General features: G+C 48.9%; 7 protein-coding genes across 7 annotated transcripts; 4 read left to right on the top strand and 3 right to left on the bottom strand.

Moving 5' to 3' along the window:
- Positions 1-116: 116 nt before the first annotated feature.
- Positions 117-2,071, bottom strand: Mal-A1 (Maltase A1). The gene is made up of 3 exons (XM_002138192.3): positions 714-2,071; positions 449-644; positions 117-391 (listed from the first exon to the last, which is right to left on the bottom strand). Exons 1-3 carry the CDS (start codon positions 2,044-2,046, stop codon positions 181-183), a joined length of 1,740 nt encoding a protein of 579 aa, XP_002138228.2. The 5' UTR covers positions 2,047-2,071; the 3' UTR covers positions 117-180.
- Positions 2,072-4,411: 2,340 nt separating this feature from the next.
- Mal-A2 (Maltase A2) lies at positions 4,412-6,534 on the top strand. Its single transcript, XM_001360264.4, has 3 exons — positions 4,412-5,924; positions 5,983-6,111; positions 6,170-6,534. The coding sequence occupies exons 1-3, from the start codon at positions 4,432-4,434 to the stop codon at positions 6,240-6,242; spliced, it is 1,695 nt and encodes a 564-aa protein (XP_001360301.2). The 5' UTR covers positions 4,412-4,431; the 3' UTR covers positions 6,243-6,534.
- A 178-nt stretch (positions 6,535-6,712) lies between these two features.
- Positions 6,713-8,727, bottom strand: Mal-A3 (Maltase A3). Its single transcript, XM_001360263.4, has 4 exons — positions 8,547-8,727; positions 7,130-8,495; positions 6,875-7,018; positions 6,713-6,813 (listed from the first exon to the last, which is right to left on the bottom strand). Exons 1-4 carry the CDS (start codon positions 8,701-8,703, stop codon positions 6,747-6,749), a joined length of 1,734 nt encoding a protein of 577 aa, XP_001360300.3. The 5' UTR covers positions 8,704-8,727; the 3' UTR covers positions 6,713-6,746.
- Positions 8,728-9,560: 833 nt separating this feature from the next.
- On the top strand, positions 9,561-11,607 carry Mal-A4 (Maltase A4). The gene is made up of 5 exons (XM_002138193.3): positions 9,561-10,387; positions 10,458-10,514; positions 10,569-10,767; positions 10,839-11,290; positions 11,347-11,607. The coding sequence occupies exons 1-5, from the start codon at positions 9,576-9,578 to the stop codon at positions 11,564-11,566; spliced, it is 1,740 nt and encodes a 579-aa protein (XP_002138229.2). The 5' UTR covers positions 9,561-9,575; the 3' UTR covers positions 11,567-11,607.
- Positions 11,608-12,309: 702 nt separating this feature from the next.
- On the top strand, positions 12,310-14,637 carry Mal-A5 (Maltase A5). Its single transcript, XM_002138194.3, has 6 exons — positions 12,310-12,598; positions 12,654-13,114; positions 13,170-13,622; positions 13,682-14,136; positions 14,190-14,333; positions 14,393-14,637. Exons 1-6 carry the CDS (start codon positions 12,385-12,387, stop codon positions 14,559-14,561), a joined length of 1,896 nt encoding a protein of 631 aa, XP_002138230.3. The 5' UTR covers positions 12,310-12,384; the 3' UTR covers positions 14,562-14,637.
- A 55-nt stretch (positions 14,638-14,692) lies between these two features.
- On the top strand, positions 14,693-16,701 carry Mal-A6 (Maltase A6). Its single transcript, XM_001360265.4, has 3 exons — positions 14,693-15,862; positions 15,922-16,517; positions 16,578-16,701. The coding sequence occupies exons 1-3, from the start codon at positions 14,708-14,710 to the stop codon at positions 16,642-16,644; spliced, it is 1,818 nt and encodes a 605-aa protein (XP_001360302.2). The 5' UTR covers positions 14,693-14,707; the 3' UTR covers positions 16,645-16,701.
- A 2,454-nt stretch (positions 16,702-19,155) lies between these two features.
- Mal-A7 (Maltase A7) lies at positions 19,156-21,227 on the bottom strand. Its single transcript, XM_002138195.3, has 3 exons — positions 19,660-21,227; positions 19,456-19,599; positions 19,156-19,381 (listed from the first exon to the last, which is right to left on the bottom strand). Exons 1-3 carry the CDS (start codon positions 21,210-21,212, stop codon positions 19,315-19,317), a joined length of 1,764 nt encoding a protein of 587 aa, XP_002138231.3. The 5' UTR covers positions 21,213-21,227; the 3' UTR covers positions 19,156-19,314.
- Between the last annotated feature and the right edge of the window lie 329 nt (positions 21,228-21,556).

Genomic DNA, 21,556 nt, shown 5'->3' on the forward strand with positions numbered 1-21,556 from the left:
ATAGGCAATAAAACAATGGTATAAAATTTACACTCGGGCTTCGCCCGAACAGTAGTATTCAACTCAAATCACGGGAACAGCATACTTCTAGGCCTTGGAAGAGAATTGATAACCAATTTAATTTGAGGAAAATTATTTAATTTAATAGCACTGAACAATACTTGATTGCAAAATATAACTTTAATTAACAGCAACGAGGACTGTGCCCACGTAGGGATTAGCCACAAACGCCGAGGGATTGACGACATCTCCGTCGATGTGCTGGGAGTTCAGGGAGGTGGTGATAACCTCCGCCTGGCTACCCAACTTGAAGTACTTGGTTATGTCAATGGTCTTGGCCGTTCCGCTCAGGTTGAGGACAATCACATAGAGATCGCTGTCGCTCTTTTGGCTAAATAAAAAAGGCTTTTGTGATGGGGGGCGCTGGGGTTCATTTTGCGTTACTCACCGCGAGTAGATGATGACATCATCATCGATGGCCTCAATGTTCAGATCTCCCTGGCGGAAGGACGGTTCTTTGCGAACGCGCAACAACTTCTTGAAGATCTGTAGATGTGAACGCGGAGCGCGCAACTGTTGGAGAGCATTCTTGGTCTTGTAGTCGTCGGACACTGGCAGCCAGGTGTGATCGGCGCTGGTGAAGCCTGCCAAAGATCCCAAGAAAAATTAGAGAACGTTGGCCAGAGGAGAGCTCCGACTAATGAGCAACCCACCTGCTTTGGAAGAAGCATCCCATTGGTAAGGTGTGCGGGCCGGATCGCGGGACCGATCGTAGTAGTGCTCGGGATCGGAGTTGCAGGCCGGAGGATCCACAGTATCCTCCCAGCTGATCCACACATCGGTCATGCCCAGCTCCTCGCCGTTGTAGGTGATCGCATGTCCCGGCAAAGTCTGCAGTAGGATGTTGATCAGGTCCGTGCGCTGCACTCCGAAGCGGGAGGCCACGCGCTTGTTGTCGTGGTTGCCAAGTACCCAGTTGGCATAGACACCTTTTGGCATGGCATCCATCCACTTCTTGATGTGCGTCACATACGTGCCCGCCGTCGAGGCGTTGTTGACGTTCGAGAGGAAGTCAAAGTTGAAGGGGATGTGGGAGCCATTACGCACGCCATTGCCATAGTACAGCATCATGTTCTCGAAGCTGGTGTATGCCTCGGTCAGGAGCAGTCGCTTATCCCCACCGTGCTCCGCCTGGAACGTGTCCACCACCTCCCGCCACTGATAGACCATGTCAATGGTCTCAGGCAGATCCTGGGTGTAGATGTGCTGCGTGTAGCAGTGGTCGTCAGGGTCAGGACAGGCCTCAGCATCGTTGGTCAGCGGCTCATCGGGGTACTGGTTATAGCGATCCAGATCCACCTCAAATAGGTACGGAACCGCATCGATGCGGAAACCAGAGACGCCCTTGGCCAGCCAGAAGCGAATGATGTTCTTCATCTCCTCAACTACTACCGGATTGCGGTAGTTCAGATCAGGCTGCTGGACAGCAAACTGGTGCAGATAGTACTGCTGTCTCACATCGTTCCACTCCCAGGCGCTGTATCGGAACTCAGAGCCCCAGTTGCTGGGTGGCTCCCGTTCGCCGGTCTCTTCGTTGATCTTGCCATCGTGCCAGATGTAATAGTCCTTGTATTGGGGGTCGCTGTCCACCGACTTCTTGAACCACTCGCTCTGATCACTCGAGTGGTTGGGCACGAAGTCCAGGATGATCTTGATGCCAACCTCCTTGGCCTTGGCAATCAGACGCTCAAAGTCCTCCATGGTTCCGTACTCGGGGTGGATTTGGTAAAAGTCTGAGATGTCATAGCCAAAGTCCACCATTGGAGATTTGAAAATAGGCGACAGCCAGGTGCCCGTGAAGCCAATATCCTTGAGATACTGCAGTTTCTCGGTGACGCCATTGAGATCACCGATGCCATCGCCATCGGAGTCGCGGAAGGATCGCGGATAGATCTGGTAGTAGTTGCCACTCTCCCACCACTCGGTGGCTCTGGCCAGGCCAACAGCGGCCAGCACCAGGAACACAACAACTGATTGCGTTCGCATTTTTTTCGGTTTTGTTCGGACTATAGAGCTGTCAGCTGCCTTTTATACCGGACGATAAGGGCAGCTCCTATCGAGATCGGGCACGACTGAAGTGGCCATTTGAATTGCTGAGCAAACACCCGGCCCCAGCATGGGTTCTCATGGTGCCCGCAGTTCTCATGCTTCCACTCAAATGCTCAAATTGTCATTGTTTTCGCACTCCAAGGTGAGGTAATTTTACGTAAAAGCGATTAACTAATTCTCAAATGGTTTCTGATTTCTGGTAATATTCCTACATATAGCAAGGTAGTATCTCCTTGAGTGGCTCTGTGAAGTGGACATTAGTCAGCTGATAGGTACCGACCAGTCAAAACATTTGAAATCCTAGCGGCAAAAATTCTTAATAAATGCTTTAATACTCGAAGCTCGTATCTTCTACAAAATGACTATAGGGGAAGTATTTTCCAGTTAGCCATGACAATGTTCTGAGGGGCATTGAAAATGTGATACAAAATAAACATACTTCTTGTTCACTCGAATGCTCGTACTTTATTGACGTGATTATCACTGATTGAACTTTTGAAGACAAATAAATTATCAATTTGTTAGAAAAAACTTGATAATAAACTCAATGAAGTATATTATTTTTGACCTACACAAACCCGTGCATAATGTATTACCAAATAGCAAAACTCTGAGTGAATAATATTGACGATATGTATGGGGATTATCTTCTCTTTACCTTTCCCAACAACTGAAATGTAAACTGATTTATAGTAGTTCTTATCATGAATGCGAAAATTTGTTTAGTGAAAATACCATTAAAAACCAAATAAGTTTATCAACCTATTAAAATAAAGCTTAGTATCTTGATGCCAAAGTTGAAACGCTGTGAATTTAATCAGAGATTCCCCTCATTTGTACATACAGCAATTGAAACAACTGTTGCACCTGCATTGTGGGAAAAAACTGTTACATCAATTAAAAATAATCTGCTGCTTAATGAGTCAGATCTGTATAATTTTGATTAAATTGTAATTGTTTTTAATTTGGCAAATTAATCTGACAGAAAATTAAATAGTGTCAAGAATGAAATGAAATCCGTATCTGCTACACAGAACAATTTTAATTTAATTCAAGCCGGGTTGAGCTGTTTGGTGGTGCATTGGCAGCGACTCTGTACCCAAGTCCAGCCAAGATTAGTGAAATTATTGTGTCAAACGAAATTTATTCTATTCGAATAAGTACAACGAACGACTGATTTTTATACCCGATACTCAAAATGAGTATAGGGGTATATTAGATTTGTTGTAAAAATGGATGTGTGCAACGTCCAGAAGGTATCGTTTCCGACCTCATAAAGTATATACATACATACATATATGCTTGATCAGCATCAATAGCCGAGTCGATTTAGCCCTGTCTGGTTGTCCGTCCCTATGAGCGCCTAGTGCTCAAAGACTCAAAGACATATCCGGACTTCTGTGTCCGTCACCGTTACAAGTCAGCCCGCCCACTTCCGCCCCCCCAATAGACGAAAATCTGTGCCATCCACAATTTTAAAGATACTAAAAAACTAAAAACCATCATGGAGAATGACCACATCTATCAGATTGCTGAATCTGGATCAGATCGGATGATTTTTATAGCCAAAAGGAACAAATCAATTTGCAAAGGCTACGCAGCGCCCGGCGGCAAGCTCAGACTGATTTTCTGTGTCTCTCTCACGCACTCTTTGTCGTGTCGTTTAATATTAGCGGCTTCTGCCGGAGGAGAGCCATACTGACTAAGTATCGGGTATAAATGTAGAGTTGCGGTCACCGCAGCAACTCCCAACGTTCCCCCTCGTTTAATGATAAAATATCTATGGAAATGTGCATCATATTAGCTTGTAGCCGAAGTCCAATAATTTATATGGGAGGTGAGTATGAAAAACAGACGATTCCTTTCGATAAGAGCTCATACGATTTTGATTGGTATAAAAATGTACATAGATACATATGTACATATGTACGTATATATATATGTACGTGGAAACACTTGCTTGAAGTTTCTGATAAGTATTTGGAAAAGTTATTGTAAAATGTGATTTTATCCATAGGAAAGCCTGCAACTTCTTAATCAACCTTCGGAAGGTCTCTCCCCCTGGAAGCCTTCGTCTTCTTAAGCATTTTTATGTTCATTTTACGACCTGCCGCGGTGCCTTAGGAATAGGAAATGGAGCCCACGAAGAAAAACCCAACCCACGCTGTTTAATCGAACACATGTATGTATATGTATGCGATAAAAAAGTTGTCAGATTAGCTATTGCTCTGAGCAATTTCTGGTCTTATCAGCTGCAAGTGCGACATGCCCGGCAATTAATTTAGGAAATCGATTGATTTGTCCCACTCAAACGCCTGCGAAATGCCAAAGTGGGTACATCTCTTTCTGGTCGCAGTGTTGGTGGCCATTGCCGGGTGCGCGGACATCGATTGGTGGGAGAACGCATCCCTGTACCAGATCTATCCGCGATCCTTCCAGGACAGCGATGGAGACGGCATCGGCGACCTGAAAGGCATCACATCGCGGTTGAGCTACCTAAAGGAGATCGGCATAACGGCCACATGGCTGTCGCCCGTTTTCACATCACCCATGTCGGATTTTGGGTACGACATCTCGAACTTCTTCGACATTGATCCCATCTTTGGAACACTCGATGACTTCGATGCGCTAATTGTGGAAGCCAAGTCGCTGGGGGTGAAAATCATACTGGACTTTGTGCCCAATCATTCCAGCGATGAGAATGAATGGTTCGACAAGTCGGTGAACCGTGTTGATGGCTACGATGACTTCTACGTGTGGCACGACGGCAAGGTGAATGCGGTGACTGGTGAACGGGAGCCGCCCAGCAATTGGATCAGCGTTTTTGGCGGTCCTCAGTGGACTTGGCACGAGACACGACAGCAGTACTTCCTGCACCAATTCCAGGTGAAGCAGCCGGACCTCAATTTCACCAATCCTATGGTGCGGGAGCACATGCTGGATGTCCTTAAGTTCTGGCTGGATCGGGGCGTCGATGGATTCCGCATTGATGCAGTTCCACACATCTACGAGTACCGTAATGCGGATGGCTCCTATTCTGACGAGCCTGTCAGTGGCTGGAGCAGTAATCCGGAGGCGTACGACTACCATGACCATATCTACACCAAGGATCAGCCCGCTACTGTTGAGTTGATGTACGAGTGGCGTGCCTTCCTGGACCAGTACCGAACGGAGAATGGAGGTGATTCCCGAGTTCTGCTGGCCGAAGCCTTCTCCTCTGTAGAAACGCTCAGTGCGTATTTCGGAAATGGCACCCACTTGGGCACCCAGCTCCCCATGAACTTCCAACTGATGTACCTCAGCGGCTACTCCACAGCGCGGGATGTGGTGAGCTCCATCGACTACTGGATGAATACCATGTGGACGGAACATCAGACAGCCAATTGGGTGGTGGGCAACCACGACACCAATCGGGTGGCCGACCGCATGGGTGCCCACAAGGTTGATCTGCTGAACGTGATCGTGAGTGCTCTTCCCGGTGCATCGATCACCTACTACGGCGAGGAGATCGGCATGTCCAATGTGGATGTGGAGTGCGCCGGAGACTCGTGCGAAGATCGAGATGGGGAGCGCACACCCATGCAGTGGACAGCGGGCCGAAATGCCGACTTCTCCCAGGGCGAGAACACCTGGCTGCCCCTCAATCCGGACTATGAGCGCTTCAATGTGCAGACCGAACGGGGAGTGGCTCGATCTTCTCTGAACATCTTCAAGGGTATGCAGGCGCTGAAGAGCAGCTCCGCATTCCAATCTTTCAAGCAGGAAGGCGGTTTCTCCTATGAGGCAGTCACAAATCAAGTCTTGCAGATCATACGGTAGGGGAAACCAATTATAATTATAATTATATGATACTCATATTAATTCCCTCTGCAGAACAAACAAGTACAGTGAGGAATATCGCATCCTGGTCAACATGGGCAACGGCATGGAAATAATCGATGGCCTGGCTGATAAGGTCTTTGAGTATGTCCTCACCACTGCCTACTCCTCGCACCATCAAGGGTAAGATCTTCTCATCGTATTTATTATCCTCCTCCGATCTAATTCGGTTTTCCCATAGGCAAACCGTTGATCTCAGAGAACGCATTTTGCTTATGCCTTACGAAGCTGTCGTACTACGCTGGCTCGCCTGATCCTGAACCACCAGCAATAAATTATAATCTACTGGAATGGAACGTTTCGTATTTATTTGTTCCTAATCAGGTGTGCTTGGGGTCCCCTCATAAAGATAAACAGTGCGGAATCAATCAGCCGGTGTCCACATGGCTCTAGAAATCGATCAACACATCAACATGTACGTTGAGGGCACCCAAGGGAATTGTAAACTAAACCAATTGAGATCCGAAGATATGGCTTAAGTACTGTAAACTTATGCAACCAATTCGGAATAAACGTGATCGATAACCTCGAATCTGTTGATGCCAATATTCCGATCTTGTGACTACATACATTGCGCCAAAGAACTTTAACTTAGCAATCGGTCGCGAGTAATGGTAATCTGGCCTAATTGCCCCATAAATTAAATGAGCCTCTAATCATTGATTATATTAATATGCGTGGGGTGTTCATAAAGATAACCCCCTGGCAGAAAGACTAAAATTCATTTTTAAATAATTTTCTTAATTTTTTAAAATTTATTAAACTGTGCTCAGCACAACAGCTTCCTTGGGCATAAGCAGCACGGAGTTGGCGAAAGTCAGATCACTGTGAAGTAAGGAAATGGTTTAAGATATATTTTAGGGATTAGAGGACTGTTTCTGCTTACTTCTTCCGACGGACGCTCTTGTCGTTTACCACAACGTACTGTAGCTGCGACGAGATTGAGGTAAAGACCGAGTCCAGATTGATCGACTCAACATCATCGTTGATGTTGATGACAGTTATGTAGGACTTCTGGCCAGCCAGCGAGCTGTTCATCCATTAAGAGAGAGAGAGAGAGAGAGAGAGAGAGAAAGAGAGAGAGACAGGGAGAGAGTTGTTATTAGTAAATGAATTAATCATAGAGGTCTCCCCCACTTACCGCTTGAAGGCCAAAACATTGGGACCGATGGCGGTGACGGTGACATCTCCCTGCTTCAGGGTGGGCTCATCGCGCAGGGCACGAAGCTGCTTGTAGATGTTCAGGTGGCTCAGGGCAATGCCGCGTTCCCGCTTGACATTGACCAGCTTGTAGTCCAGGCCCACGGGCAGCCATGTGGATTGGGCATCGCTAAAGCCAGCGTTCTTCTCGTCGCTCCACTGGAAGGGAGTGCGCACAGGATCGCGGGTGTGGCTCTCGAACTCCTCCTCGTTAGTTTGGCAGGCCTGGGGATCCACAGTGTCCTCCCAGCTGATAAAGACGTCTGTCATGCCCATCTCCTCGCCCTGGTAGGTGATGCTGACTCCGGGCAGGGTTAGCACAATCATGTTGCAGGCATCGATGCGGTCGGCACCCAGGCGGGATCCAATGCGACTCTGGTCGTGGTTGCCAAACACCCAATTGGCCACCTGGCCCTCGGGCATGTTGTCCAGCCAGTTGTGGATCAGCTCCGAGTAGTGGTAGGCGTCGGAGTCGAAGCCAATATTCGCCAGCAGGTTGAAGTTGAAGGGGATCTGCGAGCCCAGATGGGTTTCATTGCCGTAGTACTGCATGAGGATGTTGAGAGGGGAGTAGGCCTCGGTCAGCAGAATGCGATCGTCCCCGCCCAGCTCCTGGTCAATTTCCTCGATCACCTCGCGGAAAGCATACACGAGCTCGATGGTCTCCGGCTGGTCGGTGGTGTAAATGTGCTGCAGGTAGCCGTAATCTTCGGGATCGTTGGAGTTCTCGTTGCGGGGCTCGTCGGGCCAGTTGCCATCCGCATCAGCGGGTACCTCGTACACATGGGGCACGGCATCAATGCGGAAACCGAAGGCACCCTTGCGCAGCCAGAATCGGAGGACATCCTTCATGGCCTCCACCACCTTAGGGTTGCGATAGTTGAGATCCGGTTGCTTGGCATGGAACTGGTGCAGGTAGTAGGCCTGACGACCCTCGTGCCACGTCCACATGGATCCACGGAACACGCCAATCCAGTTGGTGGGTGGCTGTCTGATCCCGTTCACCACCTTCCCGGTGTGCCACACATAGAAGTCCTTGTACTCCTCCTCGCCAGCCGCAGACCGAATAAACCAGTCGCACTCATCGCTGGTGTGGTTGGGCACAAAGTCCAAGATAATCTTGATGTCGAGCTCTTTGGCGCGCGCCAAGAGCCTTTCAAAGTCCTCCATTGTGCCGAAGATGGGATCAATATCGGTGAGGTTGGCCACATCATAGCCAAAGTCAGCCATGGGCGAAGTGAAGATCGGCGAGAGCCAGGTGGCCGTAATGCCAATTTCCTTCAGATAAGCCAACTGCTGTGTTATGCCTAAGAAGAAATCAGTTGAGAACTTGTTCTGCAGCTATTACGAGCACTCACCATTGATATCGCCCACACCATCATCATCGCTGTCCTTAAAGGATCTGGGATAGATCTGATAGAACTGGGCCGTTTTCCACCATCCCACCTCAGCCAACGTGGGCAGCGTGAGGGCCAGAAGGCAGGAGAGCGTAAGAATTTTGACCAGCGCACCCATTTCGATCGATTGCCAATGACCAATGGGATTATTCGGGGCCCCTATTTATGGACACCAGCTCGGCAGACCCAATCGATGTACTAATGATAACTTGTGCCGTGATAAACCCCCCATATACCAACATATAGCCCACTATTTTTGATTAGCTTAGTGGTATATGGCAGATTTATGGTCCCAACCACGCTGGCTTCCACTTAACGGATTCGGCTTCGTTGTTGGCCAGATAGCGACCAGGTTCATATGATACCAACTTTGGTATTTATTGGCAGCAGCGGTAAGGTTTCACGTTCGGAGATCATGAAACAGATTGGCAGCGAAAAGTGAGAGTTGCATATAACTTCTGACTTGGTCTTATCTTATCTTACCGATTTTTTTGGAATGAATAATTTATTGTCTCACTTCTTGGGGGGTATTTTGAATAGGGCTGGGCAAATAAAAGACGACTGTCTTGGGGGTTCAAGGTTGCGATAAGGTAGCTGTGTGCTGAGATTAGCTAACTGAAACTAAGTAAGTGTAGGTCATGAGTCCTTGAAGTGGAGCCCTTCTATAGGTAGCCACCTCCTTGCGAGGCCTCAGCTCTAAGTTTTTTTCCCTTCAATAGCATTCCCTATTGGCAAATTTTGCATCAGTTCGGAACCCGTACCCGTCTCAGTTAATCAGTTCCAGCGCCTGACCCAACATTGTGTCATACGCATTTCTCTCAGTCAAAGGTCTCCTCATATATTTCTCTCAGCTGGTAATACTGGATTTTTTACTAGAAAGTCATAAATGATAAGCCATAATGCCCAATAGTTTATAGCTGGGGCGCTATCGTTGGGGTAATCGTTCCGTATATAAGAAACGTATTATAACCGTACCATTTTCAGTTAACAATGACCACTTGGTCGAGCCTATTCCTGCTGATCGGCCTTGGCCTTCTGGCCGTAGATGCCGCCGCTCCCTGGTGGAAGACAGCCTCGTTCTATCAGATCTATCCGCGCTCCTTTAAGGACACCGATGGCGATGGAATCGGTGACTTGAATGGCGTCACAGAGAAACTGGAATATCTTAAGGAGATCGGCGTCACCGCCACTTGGCTGTCGCCTTTCCTCAAATCACCCATGGCCGATTTTGGCTATGACATATCCGACTTCAAGGACGTAGATCCACTCTTCGGCGACATGGAGGACTTTGAAAACATGGTTGCCCGTGCCAAGGAGCTGAATGTGAAGATCATCCTGGATTTCGTTCCCAATCACTCTAGCGATGAATGCGACTGGTTCATTCGCTCTGCTGCTGGCGAGGAGAAGTACAAGGACTACTACATCTGGCATCCCGGCTTCGTCGATGACAACGGGCAGCGCATTCCCCCCACCAATTGGGTGAGTGTGTTCCGCGGATCGGCCTGGGAGTGGCATGAGGGCCGCCAGGAATACTACCTTCACCAGTTCCACAAGAAGCAACCCGACTTCAATTTCCGCAATCCCGTGGTGCGCGAGGAGATGAACAATGTCCTTCGCTTCTGGCTGGAGAAGGGTGTGGACGGCTTCCGCGTGGACGCCATCTACCATGCCTTCGAGATTGAGGCGGACGAGAATGGCAACTATCCGGATGAGCCCCGCAACGATTGGACCGATGACCCAGATGAGTATGGCTACACCCACAAAATCTACACAGTGGATCAGCCAGAGACCCCTCACCTGGTGTAAGTCGGTCTCTACAGGAATAATAATAGGAACATTGAAAAACTCACGATATTTATTAATTACTTACAGATTCGAATGGCGTGAGATCCTCGAACAGTTCCAAGCTGACAATGGGGGCGATGAGCGGTAAGTGGTTGATTCATCGTAACGATTTTCCATTATGTTTGTATCTTGTCGTAGCATCCTTATGGTGGAGACCTGGTCACCCATTGAGATCGTCATGGACTACTATGGCAATAGCACGGCGGATGGAGCCCAGATACCGTTCAACTTCCAGTTGATTAGCAATCTGCACTACGACTCCGATGCCTATCACTACGAATACCTGATTAACAACTGGCTTAACCTTATGCCAGCTGGGAAGAGCGCCAACTGGGTGGTAAGTGCTATCGCGAGACTCCAACCGCACTCGCATGACATTCAATCGGTGACGCATAATATCCCGATCAGATTGGCAACCATGACAAGAACCGCGTTGGCTCCCGCTTCGGCGCCGATCGGGTTGATCTGTTCAACATCCTGCTGCTGACGCTGCCCGGCTGCAGTATCACCTACAACGGCGAGGAGATCGGCATGCTCGATGGCTACGTGTCCTGGGAGGACACTGTGGATCCGCAGGCCTGCAACGGCTATGAGGAGAACTACATGGCCATGTCACGCGATCCCGCTCGTACCCCGATGCACTGGTCGGACGATAAGATGGCTGGATTCACAACCGGATCGACCACGTGGTTGCCGGTGGGCCAAGACTATGCCGAGCGTAACGTGAAGACAGAGCGCGGTGTCTCTCTCAGCCACCTAAACATCTTCAAGCGGCTTCAGCAGCTCCGCAAGGAGCCCACCATCGAGGAGGGCTCTGCCGAGATCAAGGCAATCAGCAACTACGTCCTGGCCGTTAAGCGGTTAGTCCTGACCTCATCTAACCCATGAATCGATATAAATAAGTTCCAAATTTCAGTTACCTGAGCGGCAACTACGTCTACATTTCGCTGTTCAACATTTTCGACTCCATCGAGAATGTGGATCTGACCCAGGTGTTCGGTGGTCTGCCCGCCAAGTTCCAGTATGCCCTTGTCACTAAAAAGTCCATCAAGCAGGTGGGCGATCAGGTCTCGGCCAGCAGTGTCACCCTCATGCCACACGAATCCATTGTGCTGCGGTCCACCACTACGGTTTAAGTACTTATTTTACTTTAATAAACATAATATTCCACAAATTATATGATTTATTAAAATATTCAAACTCAATTTGTTAGTATACATATACATATGTACATACATACATACATATGTATGTACGTATTTTGTGGTAATTACCATAAGTTGCGATGGTGGGACAAAAAAGGATGAATAGGCAAAAGGGAAAATAAGTACAGTTCAGGAATCGTACGAATACAGCGAGTGTGATTTGTATGCGCACCGAGACTTGGGCTTCAGCTCGCAGTCGATGCTCTGTATTAAAATACTAATATAACAAGTCCCCACGCATACGCAGTACAGATAGTATACAAATCTAGTGTATATTACTCACCGCAATAACTAAAACAACATAGCACATCAATTTATTTGTAAAACGGTATGACGAGAATCTCAGACACCGATAAACAGCTTTTTGTCACGCAGTGTGTGCAATGGGCTCTCGGCATCTCTCTTTTCGCATCGTTTTCATTCTATTGCTCTGCTGCGCAGTTTAAAAATATTCAAGTACAGTGCACACTCAAAGGAGTGTACACTGGGCTAGCAACATATGCTCTCGTCATTTACAAAGTCAATGTGATCTAGTTACTGTATGCTCTAGGGAGATTGCACTGTACTATGCTCTCTCGCTGACCGCACGTCAAGCGACTAAGCGAGCAATCGCTCTCTTTCTCTTTACATAATTATATTTCGTATAAATATGTTTCGCACTCGATGCGATCCACCAGTTGCTGCTTTTGTTTGTTCAGTTCTTGTTCTAGTAATACATATTAGCAAATCTTTTATAAGGCAGTCCATCAATGATGATTAAACACCGCTCGGTCGCTGTGGCCCTAGTGCTGCTGCAGCTTCTAGCTGTGGTGCAGGGCCAGCCCTTTCCCAATTACCACGCGAATTTCGTGGACCTCGAGGAGCAGGCAGCGGAACTGAAGTGGTGGCAGACCGGGGCCTTTTATCAAATCTATCCAAGGTCATTTAAAGACAGCAACGGCGACGGCGTGGGCGACCTGAATGGTGAGAATATAGTGTTGAAGAGAGGTCAGCTAATAATGCGAATGCCATTGCGCAGGCATCTCGGAGAGGCTGTCATACCTCAAGGAGCTGGGCATTACGGCCACCTGGCTGTCCCCGATCTTCACCTCGCCTATGGCCGATTTTGGCTATGACATTGCCAACTTTACGGAGATAGCTTCCATCTTTGGGACCATGGCAGATTTCGAGAATTTGATGAAGGTGGCCAAGCAGCTGAACATCAAAATAATTCTCGACTTCGTGCCCAACCACTCGAGCGACGAATGCGAGTGGTTTAAGCGCTCTGCGGCCGGGGATCCAGAATTCAAGGACTTCTACGTGTGGCATCCCGGGCGCATGGTGAACGACACTCGCCATCCCCCGAGCAACTGGATCAGTGTGTTCCGTGGTTCCGCCTGGCAGTGGCACGAGGGCCGACAAGAGTACTATTTACATCAGTTTGTGAAGAAGCAGCCGGATCTTAACTATCGCAATCCCAAAGTGCGGGAGGCCATGAATGTGAGTGGATATCGTGAGTTAGCAGATTCTCTTATAAACTTTGGATCCCTTTCAGAATGTACTACGCTTTTGGCTGGCCAAGGGCGTCTCCGGCTTTCGCATCGACGCAGTGCCACATGTATTTGAGATGGCGCCCGATTCACAGAATCAGTACCGCGATGAGCCCCGCAATGACTGGGACAATGATCCCGAAGACTACGGCTATCTGCAGCACATCTACACCGTCGATCAACCCGAGACGATTGACCTCGTCTACTCGTGGCGTGCGGTACTGGATGAGTTCCAGCGAAAGAACGGTGGCGAGGAGCGCATCTTAATGGCCGAGACCTATTCACCCATTGATATCGTCATGCAGTACTACGGCAATGCCACGGCCGAGGGCGCTCAGCTGCCGTTCAACTTTCTGCTGATAAGTGAGCTGACGAACTCATCCAATGCCGGGGAATATGCCAGCACCGTGAAGAAGTGGCTCCAACATATGCCTAAAGGCCGTACCGCAAATTGGGTGGTGAGTGGAGGTCCCTGTTTTACGGTACCAATAGTCCTTAATCCGTTTTGTGTTACCAGCTGGGCAACCATGACAAGCCGAGAGTGGGCTCCCGTCTGGGCAGCGATCGTATAGACATGCTGAATATACTGATTGCCACTCTGCCCGGAGCCAGTGTGACCTACCAGGGCGAAGAGCTGGGGATGACAGATGTGTGGATCTCCTGGAAGGACACTGTCGATCCCTCCGCCTGCAACACCAACCCAAGCATCTACGAGCAGTTCTCACGTGATCCGGAACGTACTCCCTTCCAATGGAGCGATGCCACTGATGCGGGATTCAGTAATGCCAGCAAGACGTGGCTCCCCATTGGAGAGGATTACAGGCAGATCAACGTGAATCTGGAAGAGACCCAGCCTCTGAGCCACCTGAATGTCTACAAACAGCTTTGGAAGCTGAGAAAGCAGGCGAAAACCATGCAGCGGGGAGACACTGACGTGAAGGCCCTAAGTGGCGCTGTTTTGGGAGTGAAAAGGTGAGAAAACTCCTTCACCAATTTGGCTTAATAGTAATGAACCGACTTTGCAGATATCTCAAAAATGACGTCACATTCGTGACTGTGCTGAATATCTACGATGGAGTGGAGACCGTCAACCTGCAGCAGAGCTTCTCAGATTTGCCCGCACAGCTGCAAGTTGTGCTGGTCACAGAGCGATCCAAAGTCAAAGTGGGGTAAGTTATTTCTTTGAAATTACTAATTACAGGACTGATAAAATACTTTTCTGCGGCAGCGATCTCATCAATTCTACCTCAGTTCAATTGCAACCCAAGGATTCACTTGTACTTCAATCAACCTCTTCGTACTTTGCTTATGCCACCAACGGAGAGATTCGTCATCTGCCGGTGCTCGGTATTTATCTCTGGTTGGCTCAAGTGGCGCTCTATCTCACAACCCGGTAAATTTCCACACGTGATTCCAGCAGCTGTCGATTAATTAAGCACTCAAAATAAAAAAAGCACTCATACGAGAACTCAAGCTTATCGCCAGATTACTTTAGAGACGAGCTATAAAAGGGGACTCCAGTATTGGGGCTTCTCAGTCAGTCATGACGTTTCTACACAACTTATTGGTAACTATTCTCCTCTTGGGGCTGTACTGCGCGGCCGGCGACGCTGCTGCCATAGATCTCAGCCTTGATTCGTACCAAGAGAGGGCGGCGGCGTCAACGGAGGAGACGCGGGACTGGTGGCAGGTTGCCCAGTTCTATCAGATCTATCCACGATCCTATAAGGACTCTGATGGCGATGGCGTTGGCGATCTGCAGGGCATCATATCGAAGCTGGACTACCTTAAGGAGATCGGAGTCACGGCCACTTGGCTGTCACCCATTTTCACCTCACCAATGGTAGACTTTGGCTACGATATCTCCGACTTCTTCGACATCCAGCCAGAATATGGCACACTGGACGATTTCGACCAGCTTGTAGCTGAGGCCAAGAAGCGGAACATCAAGATCATCCTTGACTTTGTCCCGAATCATTCGAGTGACGAGAACGACTGGTTCAAGAAGTCAGTCAAGAGGGAGAAGGGCTACGAGGACTACTACATGTGGCACGATGGCTATGTCAACTCCACCACTGGGCAGCGAGAGCCGCCCTCTAACTGGCTACAGGCTTTCCGTGGCAGTGCGTGGGAGTGGAACGAGGAGCGGCAACAGTACTACCTTCACCAGTTCGCCGTGCAGCAGCCCGATCTCAACTACCGCAATCCCCTGGTGGTGGCACAAATGAAGCGTGTGCTGACCTACTGGCTGGATCGGGGCGTTGCCGGTTTCCGCATGGATGCCGTCCCCTGGTGCTTTGAGTCACTGCCCGATGCCAATGGACGCTATCCAGACGAGCCGCTGAGCGGCTACACAGATGATCCTGATAATTCGGCCTACCTGAAGCACATTCACACCCAGGATCTGCGCGAGACGGTAGAGATGGTCTTTCAGTGGAGGACACTCCTGGACGATTACCAGCGCGTCCATGGTGGAGACACGCGCGTCATTATGGTGGAGACCTACTCTCAGCTGGACTACGTAATGCAGTTTTACGGCAATCGAACGGCGAAAGGAGCAGAGATTCCATTCAACTTCCAATTCATTGTGGGCGGAAATGGGGATAAGAACAATACTGAACTCACTGCAGGCGGATTTGTGAAGATTATCAATAGTTGGCTGGGACAAATACCCGCCGGAAAGACGGCTAACTGGGTGGTAAGTGCTCGAACACGCTTCAAGATCCGCAAGCTTCTGAATGCTGCATTTACTTTAAGATGGGAAACCACGATCAGCGTCGCGTGGGCAGTCGATATGGCGAGGATCGGATTGACCTAATGAACATGCTGCAGATGTTCCTTCCTGGCGTGAGTATCACCTACCAGGGCGAGGAGCTGGGCATGACAGATCTCGACATCAGCTGGGAGGACACGCGCGATCCGTCGGCCTGCAACTCCAACGCGGATATCTACGAGGAATTCACACGCGACCCGGGCAGAACGCCCTTCCAGTGGAGCGATGAGGCGAACGCCGGTTTCTCCACTAACAGTAACACCTGGCTGCCGATAAACCCCAACTACTTGACCATCAACGCCAAGACGGAGAACGCCTCCACTACCAGCCACCTGAGCCTGTACAAGCAATTGGTGCAGTTGCGTCAGCTGAAGACCCTGCAGCTTGGTTCCACAAGGTATGCCAATGTGGGTGACAATGTGCTGGCCATCAAGCGATCGCTGACTGGACAGCCCGCCATGGTGCTAGTGGCCAATGTGCTGGACACCAAGGTCACGGGTGTGGATGTGGCCGGTGTACTGTATGCCTCCGGCAACTACAAGATCAAGGTGTCCAATCCTCAGGCCCAGGCATCTGCGGGGTAAGCTCTCAGCCATTATCATCTAATGTTTCTACTAATATACTGACTTTGTCTCTGCAGTGACAGCGTTACTCTGAGCAGCCTCTCTCTGGAACCATACGCGGCCCTTATTTTGGAGTCGGTGTAGAGTATTCTATATCTAATCATAAGTTCAAAAAGCAAAAAATACAGACACACGCGCACATTTTCTCGTATTCGTATTTGGGCGAACGACATTGGACAACTTTTCAATTTAAGGTCGTATTCTTGGCCAACTTATTACAAATTATGAGGGAACTTCGTCCTCACTCAAGGACGAGCCCGTGGGCGTGGAGAGAAAGAAATTCCATTAGACGTGATTGATAAGACACACAAATCACGCATCCGAAGCGTTGCCTCCCTGTCAAAAAAAGACCCGATAGACCACAGAAGGTGTCGCGGAAATGAGGCAAGCAGCTTGTGTGTGTGCGTGGGGGGTGTGATTCTGTGGGTACTCAACGTTAGTGAGAGTAACAAGCTACTGGGAGAGTAACTTTTGACTGCTTGGCTTTTTAATTTACTCATACAGAATTAAGTAAAATTACAATGAATTTTCAACTTCGTTAGCGAGAAAACTGCAACATTGAAGGAACAAAGAACTTACCAACTTAAGGATGCTCTTAAAAATAGTTTGTCTTAAACAGAACTGCAAAATCATTGTTAACGCTTTCCCAGCCTCATCGCACGGGCCGTTCGCGACAATTGGTCTGTCATCAGCGTGTCCTCTGTGGGATTCACTGTTAACCCAGCAGAAACGCAACGTGAGAGGCATTCCGAATGCCACCGAATCTGGGCGAGCATAAGTCAACCCTTTGGCCAACAGTTATGAGCCCTGTTTGTGGTGCAATTAACGAGGGCCGCCAGCGAGTAAATGAGCTTCCAGCTCCAGCTCCTGTTCGTACCTGGCCCGCTGGCACGTGCCGATCCAGAAACCTCAGCCAGACAATCCCATCAGCGGCTCACCCCTGGACATCCTGGCGAAACTCAAATATGAGGCCTTTCTGGCAAACATTATTAATATGCAAACGTTGTAGGAGCTGCGAATACGTTAACTAAATGTACAAGAGGACAGCTCTGGGCGCTTTTCCGGGTGCCCCGATTACAACGAACTTAATGCTTTTTAAAAAGTTTTTCAATAGGAAGAGTCACAAAGTTTTTGCCGGTCCTATGCCATCGGAACCGTAAATCTGCGGAAATCATCTTAAATGTAATGATTTCTGTGCGTTTTTAAGCTTCTCAAGCTCTCTCTTTGGGAAATTACCTTCATTATCTGTACGAAAATGAAATGCACAAAAAGGCTGAAGACTGCCATCAGGTGGGACTCCTCTCTGCCACCGAATCCGTCTGTCATGCGGTTTCCATTTTCACAATTTAATATCTTTTAAGGTTTCTGGTCACGTGCGTAAGGGTGAAGTGGCTCAGTGCATTCACATCTCCTGCCGCTGCTTTGTGTCTGTGACCTTTTTAATGGGCTGACGGGTCACGCAGCCATTTACACGATTCTTTTTTATTCATTTTTGCGCCCGGCCTGATACAGACTGCTGATTTTTTGGCCGAATCCATAATACCATTAAATCGAAATCACATAAATCGGACCTTAAAACCTGGATTTTTGGGCACTAAATCGGGTGCCTAAACTCCATGATGTTTAGTTTTTGCTTCGAAATTGGAAAGGAATCTGTGGTTCGGTGCTACAGTATCCATTTTCCCACTCTTTAAGGTACAAAATGCGTAAAAGGTGTCAGGCCACACCTTAAACCATTTTATATTATTACCTTTTCCACGAAATTCAATCTCGTAATTGTTATCAAAACTAATCGCACGTGAAATCCACTCAAATCAGGTATATACTCGCCTTGTAGATGGACTGGGAACCCAAGAAGTTCAGGCACTGACAGTACGACAGCCTCTTCTCCCACCCAAGTCAGGCTTGGGCAAAACAATTTGGAATATTCGAAAAATCTTTGATACCAGCAACTGTGTCGTATACTTAACGTGAAGACTCTTCCAAAGCGAGTCTACCAATTACCATGTGTAAACGCAATTTAATTATTTATAACGCAATTGAAGTTTTTCTTTCGGTTGACTTGCAAATGGGTTGCTATAGGACTTATCGGAGAGATTCGTAATCGATCGCCCTTAAAGCATGTTCCGCCGACCCCACTTAGGAAACTCATCGAGCCACTCTCGACGGTTTCGACTTCAAAGAGCACCCCCAAGCCGGGGACCAGGACCACAACCAGAAGAAGGACCAGAACCAGCACCCCTGCCCAGACCAGACAGTGTTGTTTTATGGGCCTAGTCTCTGGTTGGCGTCTGTATTTACTCTTGTACATTGTGCCACACATACTGGCATAACCCGACTGACTCATGGGTTCTTTTTAAGCACACAAAGTATAAAATACAAAATACTCACCGAATACAGAGAATGGATGGATGGAGGGAGACTTGTGCTTGACTTTAATTTGTGTGTAAACACTTTAAATGGCGAACCCCGGCATTCCCGAGCGGGAATTAACAGAGTACTCGGGGCACTTCAGCCCCATCCGGCGGCAGCAAGGGATGCGGATGTACCCGTAGCAGTTTGTGTGTGTGTGTGTGTGTGTGTGTGGTGGAGTGGTTTGTTTGTTTTTTCTGTACTTATTCATTTATTTATGCAAGCCGCGGCATATTTGCTTTGAGTCAAAGATAAAAGTATTTCTGAAGTGAGTGCGATGGGAAATCGCATCAGTAAAGGGGCTCAATCGAACCCGGAAAAGGCTCAGCTGCTTCAATTGATTCATATGGTGCTCAACACTAAGGCCTCACCGGCAGCCAGACTCAGCTCATACACCTCGAACAATGCGCTGAAGGGATTGACAAAAGAGAGAGAGAGAGACTCAGCGTGTTTTAGAAACTACTGTAGGCAAGACTTTCTTACTTCTCCTTTTTGGAGGACTGCAGGCTACGTATGAGCAGATTGAGATGCGTTGGCAAGGTCTTGTCGAACTCGTAGAGATCCACTGTGATTCCCTTGCTGGCCAAATTGGCCACACAAACGATGGACTCGGAGCCAGAGAGGTAGCTTGGAAGAGGAAAAACGTTACATTAAACTGGTAGGACTCCCCTGGGATCACTCCCTCACCGTTTCACTACGAACACATTCTCTTTGAGCACCCCATACTTCGTTGATCCTTTCTGCAGTGTCGTCGATGTTTTCCTGAGCTCCACCAGCGCCTTGTAGATCTTCAGATGGGAACGCTCGGCCGAGGACTCCGTCTCCACATTTACAGTGGCGTAGTCCGGGGCCAGAGGAAGCCAGGTCTTCTGGGCCGTTGAAAAGCCCGCATTTGTGCCGCTCGTCCAATGGAAGGGAGTGCGGGAGGGATCGCGGGTGAACTGCTCGTAGATATCGGCATTGGAGTTGCATGCAGCCGGATCTTGTGTGTCCTCCCAGCTGATCTCGCCATCAGTCATTGCCAGCTCCTCGCCCTGGTAGGTCACGCTGGCCCCCGGCAGGATCATCACCAGCATGTTCATGGCGTCCGCATTGGCCGCTCCATAGCGACTGGCTGCCCGCCGCTGATCGTGATTGCCGATCACCCAATTGGCCGTGCGACCCGGGGGCAGGTTATTAAGCCAGCTGTCCACGGCTGTCTTGATGGAGCTCGCGGAGACGCCGTCGCTGGCGGGCCCCGTGATCAGGTTGAAGTTGAAGGGCAGGTGGGCGCCTTCCACGGAGCGATTACCGTAGAACTGCATGGTGTAGGCGGGAGGTGCGTAAGTTTCAATCAGCAGGACCCTCGTGTCGCCGCCATGAATGCGCTGGTAGTCGTCCATCACCACTCGCCACTGGTAGGCCATGTCGATGGTCTCCGCTCGGTTCTCGATGAGGTCGCTCTTCAAGTAATTGCGAGCGTCGACGTCGTCTGTCAACCCACTGACCTCCTCGTCCGCATACTGTCCGTTCTCATCTGTTTCAATCTCAAAGAGCACTGGAACCGCATCACAGCGAAAGCCAGCCACCCCAAGGTCCAACCAGTACCTCAAAACCCTCTTCATCTGTTCCACCACCAGAGGATTACGGTAGTTGAGATCCGCTTGTTGCACCGCAAACTGGTGCAAGTAGTACTGCTGCCGCACATCGTTCCACTCCCAGGCACTGCCACGGAAGGCCTGTAGCCAGTTGGAGGGCGGTTCCCTCTTTCCCGTCTCAGCATTCACCTTTCCGTCGTGCCACACGTAGTAGTCCTCGTAGCCCTTCTCCCGTTTCACTGACTTTTTGAACCACTCGTTCTCGTCACTGGAGTGGTTTGGGACAAAGTCCAGTATGATCTTCAAATCCAATTCTTTGGCTTTTTTGATCAACGCTCGGAAGTCGTCCAGAGTTCCGTACTCTGGCTGGATGTCGAAGAAGTCGGAAATGTCGTAGCCAAAGTCCACCATCGGTGAGGCAAAAATGGGTGACAGCCAGGCAGCAGTCACGCCGAGATCTTTGAGGTATTCCAGTTTGCTCGTGATGCCATTCAGGTCTCCGATGCCATCACCGTCTGAGTCCATAAATGATCTTGGATAGATCTGATAGAACTGCGCCGTTTCCCACCAATCCTTGCTCTTCACCGCCGCTGACAAGCATGGATTCGCCAGGACTGCCAGGCAGAGGAGTGTACTGAGAAAATTTAGTCGTGCTTTGTGCATTTTATTAACTTGTTGGGAAACCCAAAGCTGTCTCTTTTATATGAATGCGATCAGGCCATAGCAGGCTGATTGTATGAGTTCAAATGATAAGCGTACATCAAGTACTTGGCCTCCATTGTATAACTGGCAAAACACTCAAGAGTCGAATATTTGCTGATTCCCCAGAAAAAGCGAATGCTCTATACACTTACACAATGTATGAAATAACTATGGACGAAATTTTGACAAAGATTATCACTTATTTTTTCCTGCGCTACTGAGCTACTGCCCTAAAGATAAAGGCGGGATACCCCACCACACAAGACACCGTTCTTCAAAGCTCTTCAGCCACACTACTCTGGTAT

The sequence above is a fragment of the Drosophila pseudoobscura genome, chromosome 3 (assembly GCF_009870125.1).
Source record: "Drosophila pseudoobscura strain MV-25-SWS-2005 chromosome 3, UCI_Dpse_MV25, whole genome shotgun sequence".
In the NCBI taxonomy this organism is placed as follows: domain Eukaryota; kingdom Metazoa; phylum Arthropoda; class Insecta; order Diptera; family Drosophilidae; genus Drosophila; species Drosophila pseudoobscura.

Coding starts and splice junctions, on each gene's coding strand:
- Mal-A5 (XM_002138194.3), top strand. CDS start 12,385: ATGATGATTAAACACCGCTCGGTCGCTGTGGCCCTAGTGCTGCTGCAG. Junction 13,115..13,169: donor AAGTGCGGGAGGCCATGAAT/GTGAGTGGATAT, acceptor GATCCCTTTCAG/AATGTACTACGCTTTTGGCT. Junction 14,137..14,189: donor GCTGTTTTGGGAGTGAAAAG/GTGAGAAAACTC, acceptor CCGACTTTGCAG/ATATCTCAAAAATGACGTCA.
- Mal-A7 (XM_002138195.3), bottom strand. CDS start 21,212: ATGCACAAAGCACGACTAAATTTTCTCAGTACACTCCTCTGCCTGGCA. Junction 19,600..19,659: donor AATGTGTTCGTAGTGAAACG/GTGAGGGAGTGA, acceptor TCCTCTTCCAAG/CTACCTCTCTGGCTCCGAGT. Junction 19,382..19,455: donor CAGTCCTCCAAAAAGGAGAA/GTAAGAAAGTCT, acceptor CAATCCCTTCAG/CGCATTGTTCGAGGTGTATG.
- Mal-A6 (XM_001360265.4), top strand. CDS start 14,708: ATGACGTTTCTACACAACTTATTGGTAACTATTCTCCTCTTGGGGCTG. Junction 15,863..15,921: donor GAAAGACGGCTAACTGGGTG/GTAAGTGCTCGA, acceptor ATTTACTTTAAG/ATGGGAAACCACGATCAGCG. Junction 16,518..16,577: donor CAGGCCCAGGCATCTGCGGG/GTAAGCTCTCAG, acceptor TTGTCTCTGCAG/TGACAGCGTTACTCTGAGCA.
- Mal-A3 (XM_001360263.4), bottom strand. CDS start 8,703: ATGGGTGCGCTGGTCAAAATTCTTACGCTCTCCTGCCTTCTGGCCCTC. Junction 8,496..8,546: donor TGGTGTGGGCGATATCAATG/GTGAGTGCTCGT, acceptor ATTTCTTCTTAG/GCATAACACAGCAGTTGGCT. Junction 6,814..6,874: donor AAGAGCGTCCGTCGGAAGAA/GTAAGCAGAAAC, acceptor CTTACTTCACAG/TGATCTGACTTTCGCCAACT.
- Mal-A2 (XM_001360264.4), top strand. CDS start 4,432: ATGCCAAAGTGGGTACATCTCTTTCTGGTCGCAGTGTTGGTGGCCATT. Junction 5,925..5,982: donor CAAGTCTTGCAGATCATACG/GTAGGGGAAACC, acceptor TTCCCTCTGCAG/AACAAACAAGTACAGTGAGG. Junction 6,112..6,169: donor TACTCCTCGCACCATCAAGG/GTAAGATCTTCT, acceptor GTTTTCCCATAG/GCAAACCGTTGATCTCAGAG.
- Mal-A1 (XM_002138192.3), bottom strand. CDS start 2,046: ATGCGAACGCAATCAGTTGTTGTGTTCCTGGTGCTGGCCGCTGTTGGC. Junction 645..713: donor GGATGCTTCTTCCAAAGCAG/GTGGGTTGCTCA, acceptor GATCTTTGGCAG/GCTTCACCAGCGCCGATCAC. Junction 392..448: donor GATGTCATCATCTACTCGCG/GTGAGTAACGCA, acceptor TTTTTTATTTAG/CCAAAAGAGCGACAGCGATC.
- Mal-A4 (XM_002138193.3), top strand. CDS start 9,576: ATGACCACTTGGTCGAGCCTATTCCTGCTGATCGGCCTTGGCCTTCTG. Junction 10,388..10,457: donor CCAGAGACCCCTCACCTGGT/GTAAGTCGGTCT, acceptor AATTACTTACAG/ATTCGAATGGCGTGAGATCC. Junction 11,291..11,346: donor TACGTCCTGGCCGTTAAGCG/GTTAGTCCTGAC, acceptor TCCAAATTTCAG/TTACCTGAGCGGCAACTACG.